A 19,828-nucleotide genomic window follows, 5' to 3' on the forward strand; every position below is an offset into this window, starting at 1 on the left:
TGTCTACAAATATCTAAAGGGCTGTCACATTGTAGAAGGATCAACTTTATTCTCATTTGCACAAGGAAAGACTAGAAGCAATGGGATGAAACTGAATGGGAGGAGACACAGATTAGATATTAGAAAAAACTTTATGACAGAGTGATCAATGAGTGGAACAGGCTGCCACGAGAAGTGGTGAGTTCTCCTTCAATGGAAGTCTTCAAACAGAGGCTGAACAGACATCTGACTGGGACGATATAGCGAATCCTGCTTTGAGCATGGGGTTGGACCAGATGGCCCAGGAGGTCCCTTCCAACTCTATGATTCTATGATTCTATGACTGAATGGATTGTCATCTTCCTACGCTTGTCGTTACCTCATCTCTGTGCGTGCCACAGGTGGGGTAGCGACCCTGAGAGCGAATCAGCGGAAGTGTGAGACTAAGTAATGTGCACTCTGCTGGGTATTTTGCTGGGACTGTTCTATGTGTTTTCTGCCTGTTTTGTGGTACAATAAAGCATTGCCACACTGCATTACCCTCACTGTGTGTTGTCTGAGTAGCGTTATGCCCATGTTAAAGGGAGAGCCTGCGTTCGGTGGGAGGACCTCTGATCCAAGTCGTTTCGGCCAGCAGACCGGGGTGCGCGCTGACCACCCCATGTCTCCACAGGCATGCTTCAATAGTCTCAATGTGAGGCTAGAAGCTGCTATAACCCGATCAGCTCTGCTACATACAAGCAATGATCAGATCACCTGTATGTAGCAGAGTTGCTCACTTGCTATGAGCGCCAACCACTGGGCAGCGCTCATAGGATCCGGCAGTGACAACCATAGAGGTCTGCTGGAGACCTCTGGTTGTCATACCAACCCATCGGTGACCCGCGATCATGTGACAGGGTCACTGAAGTGCGGGGTTTCTGGCCCATCATGTGCGAGAAAAGATGTGGGCTCAGCGCCGGAGCCCACATCAAAAGGAGGGAGTCCGACATCAGCATACAGTTACACCCAATGTCAGAAAGGGGTTAAAGGGGATTGTTTTTACAGAGACAGAAGTGGTAATCAATCATGTGTACATACAAATAATTACAAAAATACACAGCTTCTAATGTGAAATAGTATAGAGTTAAGACAAGAAAATATAATTTGTGTAAATCATGTGTAGATATAAAAATTCAGTCAAATGTTCAAAACCACATCTAAAAGCAGAGATGCTGACCTGCCCAGACCTCCAAACAAATGCACTATCAGGGTGAGTGGGCCCATATAGTTAAGATGGCGGCAACACAGGTGCAAGAATACCGATGAGACAACCGCTCACAACCCACCAATGTATGGAGGGGCGGTTGCTTGGTATATTAATGCACAATGAAGACTTGTATGCTCCGCTGTTCACACAATGGTAATGCACAGCATCCAGGCTAACAGCCTATTAGTTACACCCATACTATTAGATCAGGCGGGCTGCCTAGCGCCATCCAAATGCATCCAATGTGAACAGACACCACAGTTTACAAGACCGAATGGGCCCAACTGCACCCTGAAAAATAAAGTGCAAGAAACACATAAAAAATATGAGAGGTATTAGTTAATATTTTGGGTAAAATACGTAAGCAAGTAACCCACGTCATGCGTTGGCCTAAAAAAGTGTCAAAGGACTCACAGAAATTGCTTCTTCTACTTCCACCGCTGCTGCTAATGTTTTGGCGTTGAAGAATTGACGGTCCGGAGGTTGGAAGTCTACAGCTGCGATGCGAACGGTGTGATTCACTGCTGTCTTGGGGAAAAGCTCTCCTAAGGTTGTGTAAAAGCGTGTTTCAATACTCCAGCATTCGCTGTTCCCTTTCTAGGGTGCGAACCATCTGGCAAAATTTGGTTTTATAACGTGTATCTAATAAAGTGGCAACCCAGTGGTCAGCATTATTCCTAATCATAACTATACGGGGATCATGTTGCAGATAGTGCAGCAAGAAGGCACTCATATGTCAGTCTCTACCATGAGGTCCAAGCCCATGCTGTGTTGGTGGCTGGGTAACAATGAGGCTCATTTCCTCCGTCCCATCCCTCCAACCACGAACAACAGACAGTTACTCGCCCATCACCTCTTTCTCCTCCATTTGTTCCTTGGATCTTGCCCCTTCAATAACAGCTTGTCTGTTATCACCAGCCTTCATCGATCACAGTAATCCACCCTCCCTTGGCACCCACCTGTGTTGCGACAGTCTTGAACTTAAAGACAATATTATCCCTTCTGCATCCTCCTCTGCTTCCTCCTCTTCTTCTGGGACCACCATCTCTTCCCGCTGGCTATTCAGTCTACTCCAGCATATAGATGACCAGAATAGTGATGCTGATGATGGTGGCATCAGTGATAACCATCTTAGTAGCCATTTCAAAACTGTGCAGAAGGGTGCAGAGGTCCTTAATCTGTGTGCACTCTGTAAATGTGACATGCGCCATCTGCATACTGTGTTGGCCCAGGCTATACGACATGACATACTGCGTCAGGGCTTGTTGCTGCTGCCACAGTCGCCGCAACATGTGCAGGGTGGAATTCCACCGTGTATCAATGCAAGTCGATGAGAGGGGTGCGAATGGCAGAAATGAGCACACAACTTGCGTGACTGGAGCAGGCAAAGTATACAAAGAAAGGTTGCACTCTATCATGCTAAAGCATGTCAATGTGGAATATGTCAAATTTCACATATTCCACATTGACATGCTTAAGCATGATAGAGTGCAACCTTTCTTTGTATATTGTATATTGGGGTAGCTCCTCTTGGTATACACCTATTCACACTAGTCTGGATGTGCCAGTCAGTTTTTTTTGTCTCGTATATTAGCTTACTGACCGAGCACTCCGCCCTCCACCAGGTGGTGATTTTAATTACAGCAGGTCACTACTTACCCATAAATGCAGGCATTGCTGACAGAGGTGTCCACATTCACCCAGGAATGCAGACATCAACCTTAGAGAGGTATTCACACAGGTCAGTGATAGGGATTAGTGAGTAGCTCCTGATACTCGGGTACTCGTAGCGAGTTCAATGTAAGTCTAATGGGCAGAGAATGTGTGTGACGGAGGTGGTCTGTGGGGCTGTATCTGTGTGCAGTGGTCTGTGGGGCTGTATCTGTGTGCAGTGGTCTGTGGGGCTGTATCTGTGTGCAGTGGTCTGTGGGGCTGTATCTGTGTGCAGTGGTCTGTGGGGCTGTATCTGTGTGCGGCAGTCTGTGGGGCTGTATCTGTGTGCAGTGGTCTGTGGGGCTGTATCTGTGTGCAGTGATCTGTGGGGCTGTATCTGTGTGCAGTGGTCTGTGGGGCTGTATCTGTGTGCAGTGGTCTGTGGGGCTGTATCTGTGTGCAGTGGTCTGTGGGACTGTATCTGTGTGCAGTGGTCTGTGGGGCTGTATCTGTGTGCAGTGGTCTGTGGGGCTGTATCTGTGTGCAGTGGTCTGTGGGGCTGTATCTGTGTGCAGTGGTCTGTGGGACTGTATCTCTGTGCAGTGGTCTGTGGGGCTGTATCTGTGTGCAGTGGTCTGTGGGGCTGTGTGTATGTGTGCAGTGGTCTGTGGGGCTGTATCTGTGTGCAGTGGTCTGTGGGGCTGTATCTGTGTGCAGTGGTCTGTGGGGCTGTATCTGTGTGCAGTGGTCCGTTGAGCTGTATCTGTGTGCAGTGGTCTGTGGGGCTGTATCTGTGTGCAGTGGTCTGTGGGACTGTATCTGTGTGCAGTGGTCTGTGGGGCTGTATCTGTGTGCAGTGGTCTGTGGGGCTGTATCTGTGTGCAGTGTTCTGTGGGGCTGTATCTGTGTGCAGTGGTCTGTGGGGCTGTATCTGTGTGCAGTGGTCTGTGGGGCTGTGTGTATGTGTGCAGTGGTCTGTGGGGCTGTATCTGTGTGCAGTGGTCTGTGGGGCTGTATCTGTGTGCAGTGGTCTGTGGGGCTGTATCTGTGTGCAGTGATCTGTGGGGCTGTATCTGTGTGCAGTGGTCTGTGGGGCTGTATCTGTGTGCAGTGGTCTGTGGGGCTGTATCTGTGTGCAGTGGTCTGTGGGGCTGTATCTGTGTGCAGTGGTCTGTGGGGCTGTATCTGTGTGCAGTGGTCTGTGGGAATGTATCTGTGTGCAGTGGTCTGTGGGGCTGTATCTGTGTGCAGTGGTCTGTGGGGCTGTATCTGTGTGCAGTGGTCTGTGGGGCTGTATCTGTGTGCAGTGGTCCGTTGAGCTGTATCTGTGTGCAGTGGTCTGTGGGGCTGTATCTGTGTGCAGTGGTCTGTGGGACTGTATCTGTGTGCAGTGGTCTGTGGGGCTGTATCTGTGTGCAGTGGTCTGTGGGGCTGTATCTGTGTGCAGTGTTCTGTGGGGCTGTATCTGTGTGCAGTGGTCTGTGGGGCTGTATCTGTGTGCAGTGGTCTGTGGGGCTGTGTGTATGTGTGCAGTGGTCTGTGGGGCTGTATCTGTGTGCAGTGGTCTGTGGGGCTGTATCTGTGTGCAGTGGTCTGTGGGGCTGTATCTGTGTGCAGTGATCTGTGGGGCTGTATCTGTGTGCAGTGGTCTGTGGGGCTGTATCTGTGTGCAGTGGTCTGTGGGGCTGTATCTGTGTGCAGTGGTCTGTGGGGCTGTATCTGTGTGCAGTGGTCTGTGGGGCTGTATCTGTGTGCAGTGGTCTGTGGGAATGTATCTGTGTGCAGTGGTCTGTGGGGCTGTATCTGTGTGCAGTGGTCTGTGGGGCTGTATCTGTGTGCAGTGGTCTGTGGGGCTGTATCTGTGTGCAGTGGTCTGTGGGGCTGTGTGTATGTGTGCGGGGCTGTCAAACTTTTTGCAATTAAAAATCTTTTTTTATATGTGCCTTAGGTTTTTTTATCACCACAGCACTGAATGACAAGGTGGGACACAGCAGGCTGTTTAATATTTTATCACTAGCTACATGTGAATTAGAATGCAATACTCGTGCATGGATGACAATAGAAGCCGTGAACGGCTGGATTTGTCTGTGGACCTCAGTAATGTCCAAAAAAGAAATGCGGGAAGGTAAATGTAACAGCCGCACTGGACACTATCTAGCTACACGATCTGTCTGATATACAACGGCCTAACTAAATAGCTGAAATCTTGCTGTAAACAGTGGCAGCGTCAGGAGCAGCCTCTCTGCGCTGTTACAATGTACAAATGGCGCTAAAACAAGATGTCCGCTATTTATATGGAGAGCGACATGTGATTTCAGCAGCCAATGACACAAGCCGTAGTGTCAGGACATTGTGTTTCCTGCACCCTGATTGGCTGACTGTTGTGCTTACAAGCACGCCGCGCCTCTGAGCTCTGCACACTATTTTTGTGGCAACGCAAATATTTTCCTGCACTTTGCACCGAATGTTACCGATTTTTCTTGATTTTTTTTAAATTTTGCTCGGGTTTCTAATCACAGATCCGAATGCACCATATTTGTGTCGAATTTCTGTTTGACAATCATTTTTCAAACAAATTTGCTCATCACTAGCTGTTACCCACAGATTTTTAGACCGGCTTCACATCTATGTTGCATAGAGTAAACCAACTTCTGGCCCCTGTCAGCTGTTATTCCAGCCCAGGATGCTCGGACTACATCCCACACAATTTTTTGGCATTTGTTGGCTTTGCCTCAGAAACGGCATTTTTGATGTCGCCCCACAAGTGTTCTATTGGATTGAGGTCCGGGGATCAGGCTGGCCTCTCCATAACCTCAATTTTGTTGGATGGGATCCAAGATTTTGCTCGTTTACTGGTGTGTTTAGGGTTGTTGTCTTGGTGAAACACTCATTTTAAGGACATATCCTCTTCAGCGTAAGGCAACGTGACCTCTTCAAGTATTGTAATATATACAAACTGGTCCATGATCCCTGGTGTGCGGTAAATAGGTCCAGGACCATAGTAAGAGACACATGCCCATATCATGATGCCGGCACCACCATGCGTCACTGTCTTCAGAGTGTGCCGAGGCTAGAGTGCAGAGTTTGGAGATGTCTGATGAACTGTCTGTGGCCCTTGGATCCAAAAAGAACAATTCTACTTTCATCAGTCCATGAAATGTTTCTCCATTTCTCTTTAGGCCAGTTGATGTTTTCTTTGGCAAATTGTGTCCGCTTCCGTACATGTGTTTTATTAACAGTGGAATTTTGAGGGGACTTCTTGGTAAGAGATTAGCTTCACACAGGCGTCTTCTGTCACAGTCCTCAAAGGTAGCGTGAGACTGTCTGTGATCATCCTGGAGCTGATCATTGGCTGAGCCTTTGCCATTCTGGCTATTCTTCCATCCATTTGAATGGTCGTCTTCCGTTTTCTTCCATGTCGCTCTATTTTGGCTTTCCATGGTAAAGCATTGGAGATCATTTTAGCTGAACAGCCGATCATTGTCTGCACTTCTTCATAAGTTTTACCATCTCCAATCAACTTTTTAATCAAAGTACTCTGTTCTTCTGAACAATGTCTCGAGCGACCCATATTTCTCAGGCTTTCAAGGAGAAATGCATGTACAACATGTCCTGGCCTCACCCTTAGATAAGGGTCATCGGATTCCCACCTGTCTCTTCACAGAATGATTGCCCTCACTGATTGACCTCCACACAGCTATTATTGTGATCACCGCCTTTCAATTATTCTAATACACAGACTCAAAAACCCGCAGATGATGAATGCGGAGTCTGGTGGTTTTCTTAGAATCTACTGCACCAACTGGTAAATTGTGTGACACGTAATTTAATTTATACCAAAAACAGGGATTAATCGGGTTAGTCATACTGGACTGCTGTTATACTGAACCCTACTGTAGCTAGTGTAACACAAGAGAAGGTCGCCAGCGTCTGAGCAAACTGAACATTGGCAAATCCCCCGGCCCAGATGGCATTCACCCATGGATATTGAGGGAATTGAGCTCAGTAACTGACAGATCTACTGTATCTCATCTTCATACACTCACTTGTACTTGTATTTTCACTTTTTACTTTATTCTTATTTTTTATTCATTTTCGTTTTTTCACATATTTTATTTTTTTCTGCTCATTATTTCTCCCTTTGTCCTGACACCCTTTCACACAGTGTCAGTATTCGTTCATTTACATATTATTTGCTAATATTTCCACAAGTCCTTACCATAATGTATGTGCACATTAATAACTTTTATTCACTGACTCTGGCACTCAGCACTTTGTACAATTTTATTTGCATATAATCCTTTTGATTGGCGCCTGGTAACAGCTTTCATTCTGTTCCCTCCCCATTCCTTCAAGTCTGTTTTTTTCTTACAATGCGATTCCATGCCTTTTATGCCAGAACAATGTCCTTATACATGGCTGTTTCCAGCTGAATTCTTAAATATGGCCGCCTATGTGCGCATGCACGCTGCGCTCCTGTGCCTTTCTGCACTGTCAGGTCATCTGTTATGTGATTCATGCGTGTCTATGGTGTCACTGGGTTTGATTTACCCGACATGCACGCCGCTATGATGTTGGTGGGTAGAAGCAAATCATAATGACGTGGGCAACAGTAACCATGCTCCACTGTAATTGGCAGATGAGATTAAATAGCTAATGGGACAGGACTCCAATGGCAATTCCTCTTGAGAAAGCTGATACGCTAAACGTGCGTCGGGGGAGCGTGGTAGGTTCATCTTATCCTCCCTTACTATGGGTAAGCATTGCAACAGTATTGAACTGGACATGTCCACATTGGTTATGGCTAGTGATGGGCGAGCACTAAAATGCTCGGGTGCTCATTGCTCGGGTCGAGCAAATTGGAATACTCGGGTACTCGGACAGAACAATGAGCCCAATGTAAGTCTATAGGAGACCCGAGCATTTTTACCGCGATCCCCCGGGGGTCCTTTTAAGGTCTAAAAACATCTGAAAATGATTGAAACACTGCTCAAATGACATGGGAATATCATGGGGATCACCCCTGGAAGCATTCCTGACTCCTAGGTCACAGTTGTAAACAATGTTGTCAGAGTTTCTTGCCATTTTTACCGGTGCAACAAAAAACATACAAAAACGAATTCAAAGTGGATTTTGCTGGGAAATGTTAAGGTACATCCTTTCCAGGTTAATGACTTTTATATAAGGCAAAATAATTAACCCCAGACCAAAATCTTCCTCCGCCACTTGGGCTATGTTCAGACGCAGCGTTTTTGATGCGTTTTTCAACTTTAACATTGCTTTCAACCAATACAAATGCATTCACTGGGAAATGTCATTGTAACATTTACCAACCCTAGCTGGCCATGGGGGGGTAGTACCGGATGTATTATTAGGAATGTTACTGGCCCGGCCCATCTCCCTACAATGGCATACAGAAGATTACAACACCATGGAGACGTCACAGTGGGATGATGTATGAAACCTGCTCTATATGTTATTTCTCACTCTAGGAGGACTGTTGTTTCTGTTGTAGAGTGTTCTCTTTGGTGGTGGCACGGCTCTCCTGGTATATTCCCGGCGAGCTCCCACCACCGATTTGTAAAGTTAACTATGTTTATTTTTTTATTGTTCTCTGTTACCTCCTTTAATACCTGTTCATGCCTGCGGCTTCCTGGGACCAAAAGGGATGGACACACCGTACTACTACACACCGTGCTGACCTCACCCTAGGACCCAGGATAAGTATACCCCACACATCAGATTCTGACACCATTTACACCTCACCGCACTTATGATTCTTGCTGTGGAACGTTGCAGGCCTTAACACCACCCTTAAATGCAGTTCTAATACATATAAAATGATTCCGACCAGATGTGATTTTTCTTCAGGAGACGCACTATTGCCACAATCTTATCGCCAACTCTCACTCCTCAACCACGACTATAAACTCTTGGTGAGGATCCTGGTGAACTGACTGCAGATGCTGCTACCTGGCCTCCTATGTGAGGCTCAAACAGGATTTAGCCAGGGACAGAGCAGTGTGGCAAATATTCGCATGGCGGTCGCAGCCACGGTCCTGGCTCAAGATGCATTGTGGCCACCTGCAATGCTGATGAGTCTCGATGCCAAAAAGGCCTTTGACAAAGTGTCATGGCCTCTTCTATACAGAGTCCTGGATAGGGAAAATCTCAGCCCGATGTTCTTACAATATAATCTTTAATAAATAATCTTTATTTTTATATAGCGCTAACATATTCCGCAGCACTTTACAGTATGCACACATTTTCATCACTGTCCCCGATGAGGCTCACAATCTAAATTCCCTATCAGTATGTCTTTAGAGTGTGGGAGGAAACCGGAGTACCCGGAGAAAACCCACGCAAACACGGGGAGAACATACAAACTCCTTGCAGATGTTGTCCTTGGTGGGATTCGAACCCAGGACCCCAGCTAACCACTGAGCCACCGTGCTGCCCTATGCCACAATATGTTCACTACCTCCATGCAAACCTTATACTCAGGTGTCAGTCAATGGATACGATGCGCCATCAATTGATCTTTTTTGGGGAGTTAAATAAGGATAAAATTTTGGAAAATTGATGTCATATCTTGGAATATTTTGAAGTATTCGCTCGTTAGACCGTTGGGCCAGGGGACTTATTATTTTTCATTCCTCTAATGGTTTGCTGTATTTCTGTTTGGAATATTGGTTGATTCAACATGTGTAATAAGTCTTCCGGTATTTTAGTAAGTTTTACGCTCTTTAAGAACTCATTTATTAGTTGGGGGGTGGGTTGTGGTATTGCGGTATTTTCCTGCAGATTACAGAGGGAGGAATAGTATTCTGAGAAGATTTTAGCAATTTAGGGTTATATATTTTTTTGGTCGCCCTGTACGTGGGACAATCTTTGGTCATTTTGGCTGTGATTTTGTTGGCTAAAATTTTGCCCGTTTGTTTCCCTGCCAGTAATATTTGGCTTTACTTTTCCGTACATTGTGCTCGTATTTGTGTTGGAGCAGTTGGTATAGTTCATACCTTAGTTTCTGTAATGTTTGGAGGATTGTGTTTGTGGGGCTACGTTTGTGTGCCTCTTCTAGTGCGCTATGTTTTGATTAATTTCCTCTATTTGGCGTAGTGTTGCTTTTTTATTCTGGAACGCTATTTTACCCCGGATGTTGGCCTTGTGGGCGCACCATACTGTAGATACGGACACATCGGGTGTGTTATTAATTGTGAACTATTCTGATAATGATTCCTGCAATTGGGGCCTAATTTTATGGGTTGTGATTCGGTAGTTATTTACTCTCCATGGGGAATATGTCGGATAGTTGTGTCCCTCTGTAATTTGACCGGAGACATGGTCCGACCAGGTTATGTTCCCTATCGTGGCCTTTTGGACGTCCTGTAATAACCATTTATCTGTCACCATTAGGTCAATTCTGGAGTCGCCTCTATGGGAGTGTGAGTAGATGGTGTAATCCTGCTCGGAGGCGTGTAGAACCCACGAGACATCATAGCGTTCTTCAGCTAGGAGTGTCAGAGAGAGTGATTGGGTATTTTCTTTCTTTTGAGGGGGCACCGATTTATCAATGTTAGGACATCGGGTGATGGTAAAGTCCCCGCAGACTAACAGGGCGCCTTTTTTAACCTTTGCTACTACCGCCAGGGTGTCTTTAAGAAATGAAATCTGCTTGGAGTTAGGGGCGTAAATAGAGACAATTGTGTAGGTCTCGTTATTTATGGTGCAGACTAGGATGACATATCTGCCCTCATCGTCCACTACGCTGGTGATTAGCAGGAAGGTGACGGTGTTCTTTATCGCGATTACTACTCCTCTTTTTAGTCAATTGCATGGGAATGAAAGACATTTGGGAAATTTCTATTCTGCAGTCTGGGGGCGTCAGTGCTATATAGGTGTGTGTCCTGAACGCACAATACATCTGCTTTTAGGGATTGGGCCTCTTTCCATAGAAGGGATCTTCTCAATGGACTATTCATTCCTTTACATTAATGCTGGAAATGTGAAGAACCATGTACAGATTACAGATACAATCTATGTGTCACCACTAGACAATTAGGAAAAATGGGGGAATAACAAACATATTTTTTTAATTTTGTGAAGAAACTGTAACAGTTTCAAAAATAGAGTTTGGTTCTAAGTGAATCTCCTGGATATGCTCCTCTATCCAGTATATAGTGGGGGCATTGGGGGCTGATATGCTCCTCTATCCAGTATATAGTGGGGGCATTGGGGGCTGATATGCTCCTCTATCCAGTATATAGTGGGGGCATTGGGGGCTGATATGTTCCTCTATCCGGTATATAGTGGGGGGTATTGGGGGCTGATATGCTCCTCTATCCAGTATATAGTGGGGGCATTGGGGGCTGATATGCTCCTCTATCCAGTATATAGTGGGGGCATTGGGGGCTGATATGCTCCTCTATCCAGTATATAGTGGGGGCATTGGGGGCTGATATGCTCCTCTATCCAGTATATAGTGGGGGCATTGGGGGCTGATATGTTCCTCTATCCGGTATATAGTGGGGGGTATTGGGGGCTGATATGCTCCTCTATCCAGTATATAGTGGGCGCATTGGGGGCTGATATGCTCCTCTGTCCAGTATATAGAGGGGGTATTGGGGGCTGATATGCTCCTCTATCCAGTATATAGTGGGGGCATTGGGGGCTGATATGCTCCTCTATCCAGTATATAGTGGGGGGTATTGGGGGCTGATATTCTCCTCTATCCAGTATATAGTGGGGGGTATTGGGGGCTGATATGCTCCGCTATCCAGTATATAGTGGGGGGTATTGGGGCTGATATTCTCCTCTATCCAGTATATAGAGGGGGCATTGGGGGCTGATATGCTTCTCTATCCAGTATATAGTGGGGGTATTGGGGGCTGATATGCTCCGCTATCCAGTATATCGTGGGGGGTATTGGGGCTGATATTCTCCTCTATCCAGTATATAGAGGGGGCATTGGGGGCTGATATGCTCCTCTATCCAGTATATAGTGGGGGTATTGGGGGCTGATATTCTCCTCTATCCAGTATATAGTGGGGGGTATTGGGGCTGATATGCTCCTCTATCCAGTATATAGTGGGGGGTATTGGGGGCTGATATGCTCCTCTATCCAGTATATAGTGGGGGCATTGGGGGCTGATATTCTCCTCTATCCAGTATATAGAGGGGGCATTGGGGGCTGATATACTCCTCTATCCAGTATATAGTGGGGGTATTGGGGGCTGATATGCTCCGCTATCCAGTATATAGTGGGGGGTATTGGGGGCTGATATTCTCCTCTATCCAGTATATAGTGGGGGGTATTGGGGCTGATATGCTCCTCTATCCAGTATATAGTGGGGGGTATTGGGGGCTGATATGCTCCGCTATCCAGTATATAGTGGGGGGTATTGGGGCTGATATTCTCCTCTATCCAGTATATAGAGGGGGCATTGGGGGCTGATATACTCCTCTATCCAGTATATAGTGGGGGTATTGGGGGCTGATATGCTCCGCTATCCAGTATATAGTGGTGGATATTGGGGGCTGATATTCTCCTCTATCCAGTATATAGTGGGGGGTATTGGGGCTGATATGCTCCTCTATCCAGTATATAGTGGGGGGTATTGGGGGCTGATATGCTCCGCTATCCAGTATATAGTGGGGGGTATTGGGGCTGATATTCTCCTCTATCCAGTATATAGAGGGGGCATTGGGGGCTGATATACTCCTCTATCCAGTATATAGTGGGGGGTATTGGGGGCTGATATGCTCCGCTATCCAGTATATAGTGGGGGGTATTGGGGCTGATATTCTCCTCTATCCAGTATATAGAGGGGGCATTGGGGGCTGATATACTCCTCTATCCAGTATATAGTGGGGGCATTGGGGGCTGATATACTCCTCTATCCAGTATATAGTGGGGGGTATTGGGGGCTGATATTCTCCTCTATCCAGTATATAGTGGGGGTATTGGGGGCTGGTATTCTCCTCTATCCAGTATATAGTGGGGGCATTGGGGGCTGATATGCTCCTCTATCCAGTATATAGTGGGGGTATTGGGGGCTGATATGCTCCTCTATCCAGTATATAGTGGGGGTATTGGGGCTGATATGCTCCGCTATCCAGTATATAGTGGGGGGTATTGGGGCTGATATGCTCCTCTATCCAGTATATAGTGGGGGTATTGGGGGCTGATAGGCTCCTCTATCCAGTATATAGTGGGGGTATTGGGGGCTGATATGCTCCTCTATCCAGTATATAGTGGGGGGTATTGGGGCTGATATGCTCCTCTATCCAGTATATAGTGGGGGTATTGGGGGCTGATATGCTCCTCTATCCAGTATATAGTGGGGGTATTGGGGGCTGATAGGCTCCTCTGTCCAGTATATAGTGGGGGGTATTGGGGGCCGATATGCTCTGCTATCCAGTATATAGTGGGGGCATTGGGGGCTGATATGCTCCTCTATCCAGTATATAGTGGGGGCATTGGGGGCTGATATGCTCCTCTGTCCAGTATATAGTGGGGGGGGTGAAGAGAAAGAAAAACCTCTCCTCTCGTGCCTCCGCAGACCATGGTGAAAAATAGTCTTGTATTCTTTTCTCTTGTTCATGTCCACTCCATCAGGGTGGGCGGCATCTTCTTCAGCGGGGAGCTGGTATCCCCGTCCACCGTCGTCAGCAACCACTTCTGCAGCAGAGACATGGCCTCTCAGGGGGAAGTCAGGACCTGTGTGACCCCATTCTTGGTGACGATCACTGGGTAGCCCCACTTGTACGTGATCCTGTTGTCCCGTAGGATCTTCGTGGCTGTGGAGAACACCCGCCTTCTGTTCAGGATGACGGCGGATAGGTCGGTGAACACCATGATGCTCTTGAACCTCTGGGAGCTCCGGTCCGCCCGCTGCAGCTTTTATAATGGTTTCTTTAAAATGATAAAAATGAAGCCTGGCAATTACATCCCTGAGCACAGAACGGGGGCATTTTTGGGTTTGGGGAACCTGTACGCTCTGTCTATTATGAGGTCTCGCTGTTCCGCCTCGGAGACTAGTGTGGTAAAGAAATATTAGGAACTTCTTCAACGCGTCTGCAGTAACGCTTTCTGGTATCCATCTGAAGCGCAGATTGTTGCACATGGAGCGGTCCTCCAAATCCGCCAGCTTTAGTTTTAGGGCGGTGATCTCCTCATCTGCCTCATAATGAGAGTCCAATAAGTGGTTGTGGGCTGTGGTGACTCCTCCAGCTTCTCCTCAGTATGGGCTGTTCTGTCCCTATGTGCCCAATGTCTTTCTGTAGTGCAGTGAAGGCTGAGGTAATGTCACTATGTATAGCCTGCTTTATATCTCCTAGCAGGGACTTCAGTGTGTCCTCAGTGACGGGGTGGAGGGGTGCCCTGTGTCAGGTGCATATGCTTGTGTTTTGTGCTTCTCCAGCTCCTGGGTGAAGATCTGCCCGATCTCTCCTGTGCCTGCTCCGCTGCACTCATGCCCCTCTCCTGTGAGGTCTGACCCGGTGTCAGGAGATCAGACCCCCCCAGAGTGCTACACACCGCCGCTGGCTGCATGGTGAGTGCTGCGGCGGCCATCTTGGATTTTCCCAGGCTCCGGCAAAATGACCGGTATCCTGCCCAGCGCTGCTCCAATGCTCCTCGTGACGCGCCCCATCAGTGCCCGGACCCTGTCTGAGGTCGTGGTGAGTGGAATTGCGGGTTTCCCCCACCGTTAGTTGCTGCTGGGGCCCGGAGCTAGCGTTCCCTGCGCCCGCTCAGCTCCTCATCCAGACACAACCCCGTGTCCTCTCATTATATAAGCTATTCATCTATAAGTGCACAGGATCTATTCCCCTTATACACCGATATCCAGTGATAGATCTACAATCCGGTTACATATATCTATGTATGGATTTATCTTACACTCAGTAAATACGGTGCACTTATCTCATCTCCACCTTGATAGTGACACTCTCTTAGGATACATGTTACTCTATGATGGCACTTCTGCACATGGCCACTAGATGGAGCTACAACATTTGACATTTGCCTGAATTTTTATATCTACACATGGTTTACAAAAACTATATTTTCTTGTGGTAACTCTATACTATTTACCATTAGAAGCTGTGTATTTTTGTAATTTTTTGTATGTTTACATGATTGATTACCACTTCTGTCTCTGTAAAAACAATCCCCTTTAACACCTTTCAGACATCGGGCGTAACTGTACTTCCTCCCTTTGATGTGGGCTCCGGCAGTGAGCTCACATCTTTCCCAGCACATGTCAGCTGTTTTGAACTTCTGCCATTTGCCCCTAACAGCCTCTGACAGCGGCATTTAATGCGCACTTCCAGCAAGCAACGGAAATCCCGCCCATCGGTGACCTCATCATGTGATCATGGGTGACCGATGGGTTGACATGACAACCAGAGGTCTCCAGCAGACCTCTATGCTTGTCACTGCCGGAATTGATCCACCGGGATAATAGCTGCTGTGACTTCAGATCTTCCAGGGTCGCTACTCCACCTGTGGCATGCACACAGAGAGGAGGTAACAATAAGTGTAGGAAGATGACAGTCCATTGAGTCCACACAAGGTACAAGGCCAGTTGGTCCAAAGATCACAATCTGGATTCTGCAAACGTAGCCATGGTTCAGTGATGGTCAATGGAGCAGATCTGTATTCTTCCAACCGACGCTGAAAACCCCTAGGTTGTTTCCTATAGAATGATAGATCCATGTCCCTTGTGATGATGTTGTGGCTGCTGTCCTGTCTCTTTTCCTTTGGATGTATAGATGTCTTGGCAGAATCTCTCTGGCTGTTTCTCTCTCTCAGTCTCTTTATATAGAGGCATGTAACCTATTTTTAGACTTAACAAGTGTCCCTCATTCAGTATTTACATAAAGGGTAAGAATGGAGATGAGATTATTATAGCATTACTTGATTATTTAAACTATTTGCATAGTTTTTCCCTCTCTGCTTTAGAAGTCAACAAACTGGCTCCATAACACAAGGCATAATTAGCATATCAGCAAACATCACCAGTGATCAAGGATAAGTGCACAATAAAAGTCACTATTACCGGCTTACACAAACAAAAGTCTGTTTTCTTGGCCAACTAGAAATCAACACTTAAATTAAAAGCCAACATACAGATAACATTCTATTATTCTTCGTTTGTTAAAAAATAGTCGTCTTGTTAATTACGATACAATGCTGTATGTCTTCACAATGCCAAAAGTAAAAAAAAAGTTTTTAAAAATATTTTAAAAAACATAAAAGTTCAAATCACCCCCCTTTCGCCCCTTTCAAAATAAAACAATAAAAAATCAAACATACACATACTTGTTATAGCCGCTTTCAGAATCGCCTGATCTATCACTATAAAAAAGAATTAACCCAATCGGTAAATTGCATAACGAGAAAAAATGTCAAAACGTCAGAATTACTTTTTTTTTGTCGCCGCAGCATTGTATTAAAATGCAAAAATGGACGACCAAAAGATCGTATCTGCACCAAAATGGTCTCCATTAATAACGTCAGCTCGGCACACAAAAAATAGTCTTTCACCCAACCCGAGATCATGAAAAATGGAGACGCGACGGGTATCAGAAAATGGAGCAATTCTTTTATACTTTACCTAATAAAGAGGAGTTATTTTTACTGATACAGTGGGTACGGAAAGTATTCAGACCCCTTTAAATGTTTAAATTGTTTCATTGCAGCCATTTGGTAAATTCAAATTCATACTATCTATTCCTGACACTGGAGTGGCTTATAAGCTTCCGAAGTATATATTTTAAGTTTGGGATCTGCTAATATGTGGCTAGATTTCTGACTGTTTAGAATAACATGATTCATGATTTTAGTTTTTTTTTTGTCTAGTCTCGCTTGAATATAGGTCAATATTAAATAGTCGCTTGATGAGTCGTCTTTGGTGAGGAAGATGAAACCCGTAGAAATGAGAGGCATGGAGAGTGAGTGTGTATACATCACCTCACCCTATATACTGAACTGTGGGGTACATGTTTTTTCTATTAGTCACTTTCCGACTAACCTTCAGGGGGTGAATTATGGGTATAGATTTACATTTGGAAGTAATAAGGTTTTAGTTTTATCCTTCTGTCAGCAAACATGAGGAATGACAAGAGGCAACCCATTTAAAAAGATTTAATTTTGGTTAAAACTATTCCAACATTATGAACATAAAAAAGGCTTCTCACCTATGTGACATCTCTGATGTTTATTAACAGCTGATTTCCAAGTAAAATTTGTCCAACATTAAGAAAATGAAAATGTCTTCTCTGTGTGACTGCTCTGATGGCGATCAAGAAGCACTTTCTGGTTAAAATATTTCCCACATTCTGAACAGAAAAAAGGCTTCTCCCCTGTGTGAGTTTTCTGGTGCTTAACACAATCTGATTTATGCCTAAAACATTTCCCACATTCTGAACATGAAAAAGGCTTCTCCCCTGTGTGAATTCTCTGATGGGTAACAAAATGTGATTTCTGTGTAAAACATTTCCCACATTCTAAACATGAAAAAGGCTTCTCCCCTGTGTGGATTCTCTGGTGTTTAACACAATCTGATTTATTGTTAAAACATTTCCCACATTCTGAACAGTAAAAAGGCTTCTCCCCTGTGTGGATTCTCTGGTGCTTAACCAAATCTGATTTTTGGCTAAAACATTTCCCACATTCTGAACATGAAAAAGGCTTCTCCCCTGTGTGCGTTCTATGGTGAGTAACAAAATTTGATTTATGTACAAAACATTTCCCACATTCTGAACATGAAAAAGGTTTCTCCCCTGTGTGAACTCTATGGTGTTCATCAAGACTCACTTTCTGGTTAAAACATTTCCCACATTTTGAACATGAAAAAGGCTTCTCCCCTGTGTGAGTTCTCTGGTGCTTAACACAATCTGATTTATGCCTAAAACATTTCCCACATTCTGAACATGAAAAAGGCTTCTCCCCTGTGTGAGTTCTCTGATGAGTAACAAAATTTGATTTCTGTGTAAAACATTTCCCACATTCTAAACATGAAAAAGGCTTCTCCCCTGTGTGGATTCTCTGGTGCTTAGCACAATCTGTTTTATTGTTAAAACATTTCCCACATTCTGAACAGTAAAAAGGCTTCTCCCCTGTGTGAGTTCTCTGGTGCTTAACCAAATCTGATTTTTGGCTAAAACATTTCCCACATTCTGAACATGAAAAAGGCTTCTCCCCTGTGTGCGTTCTATGGTGAGTAACAAGCTGTGTTTTACGTGCAAAACATTTCCCACATTTTGAACAGGAAAAAGGCTTCTCCCCTGTGTGAACTCTATGGTGTTCATCAAGACTCACTTTCTGGTTAAAACATTTCCCACATTTTGAACATGAAAAAGGCTTCTCCCCTGTGTGAATTCTATGGTGAGTAACAAGAAGTGATTTATGTGCAAAACATTTCCCACATTCTGAACATGAAAATGGCTTCTTTGCTAAATGAGCAGTTTGTTTGTTAATGCCTCTTTTGTGACTTTGATTTTCCTTAGTAGTCAGTAATGAATCAGAAGATGGGACCTGATTCATAGGATCAGATGACAGATCTTTGCTGTGAATGGATGATGGTATATCAGGAGTAATAGTAATCACTTCAGTTGTATCTTGTAGGACCTCAAGATCATCAGATTTAAAAATTGAAGATGTCAGCTGTCCCTCTGATCTCTTGGTACAGTCATCTGCTAAGATAAAAATAATTTTTATTAATAAAATATCCTTGAGTTTTATATTTTTGAACACTTCTACTTAAACTGTCCATAAAAATGGCAAGCTATGTAAAAAACTTTAATTATTTACCAAGACAATGACAGTTCACAGTCTAATAGAAAACCTTGTTGGATGAACCAGTAGTGTGCGGTGTTCAACTGTTGGTTCATTCAATCAACCAATCAATGTTATGTAGGCGAAAATAATACCAATTTTCATCTCACAAAAAACAAGTCCCCACTCAGGTCCATCATTTGTCAATGGAAAAACAGATAAGTCAGGTTAGAGTTAATGCTATAGTTAGGGTTTATCCTAAAGTTAGGGTTAGGCTAAAGAATTAGGCTTTTCTCAATTGTCTCCCCAATAATTTGGTCACATCAGTTTTCTGTTTCCAGGGAAAAAAAATAAAAACGAATAAAATGGCCGGTCAGTATTATAGTGCAGAGGAGGCTTATGCACTTTTATGTTCTGACAGCGAAGAAAGTGCAGTGTCAGATGGCGATGTGGATTTCGAGGGCTTTAGTAGCAGCGACAGAGATAGCTCAGAAATGAGCAGTGATTCTGGTCCATCCTCACACACAAGGACAAGTACAACAAGAAGGACAAATAGCGCTTCTGGTGAAATGTCTCCAACTCCGGGAACAATGCCCAGTACTAGCGCTGTCCCTAGTGCTCGGGAATTGCCGCACACCAATGTCCAAGGGGCTTTGCCTCTTGATGCAGCATTTCCCAGATGGGAGGCTTCGGATTCGGCTACTCCATTCATCCCTAATTTTAATGCCATTCCTGGTATAAATGTGGAGGTGGAAAAATTTGGACCAATTAATTTTTTTAATTTGCTTCTGACAGATAGCTTGCTAGAGCATATTGTCCTACAAATTTATATATGTCCCAATTCATCAGCCAGAATCCACGATCCTATTATGCTAGGTCAAATTTATGGACACCAACTAATGTCCTAAAAATGAAAAAAATTTTAGGACTTACATTCGCTATGGAACTTGTTAAAAAAAAATGACCATTCTGTCCTATTGGTCCAGCCGCCCTGTTCAAGCCACCACTATGTTTTCTGCCATTCTTCCTAGGACCCATTATGAAATGCTCATGAGATTTTGGCATTATAATGACAATAGTCAATGCCTGCCCAGAAATGTCCCAGAACATGACAGACTATTCAATATCAGACACATCATCGAAGACTTGACAGAAAAGTTCTT

The 19,828-nt window shown here is 45.0% G+C and overlaps 2 protein-coding genes across 2 annotated transcripts in view; both read right to left on the bottom strand.

Annotated features, from left to right (window-relative positions):
• The window catches only part of LOC141075744 (uncharacterized), a 559,419-nt gene that overhangs the window by 46,820 nt on the left and 492,771 nt on the right, over window positions 1–19,828 (bottom strand). The gene's annotated exons all lie outside the window — the stretch shown is intronic.
• LOC141075743 (uncharacterized) overlaps window positions 17,018–19,828 on the bottom strand; it is a 230,131-nt gene continuing 227,320 nt past the window's right edge. Inside the window, exon 6 of the mRNA XM_073562890.1 lies at window positions 17,018–18,586. Within this exon, the coding sequence (XP_073418991.1) occupies window positions 17,145–18,586 (1,442 nt within the window). The 3' untranslated portion in view covers window positions 17,018–17,144. The remainder of the gene's footprint in view (window positions 18,587–19,828) is intronic.

The sequence above is a fragment of the Dendrobates tinctorius genome, unplaced genomic scaffold (genome assembly GCF_039654945.1).
Source record: "Dendrobates tinctorius isolate UK_male_01 unplaced genomic scaffold, ASM3965494v1 ptg000368l, whole genome shotgun sequence".
Classification (NCBI taxonomy): domain Eukaryota; kingdom Metazoa; phylum Chordata; class Amphibia; order Anura; family Dendrobatidae; genus Dendrobates; species Dendrobates tinctorius.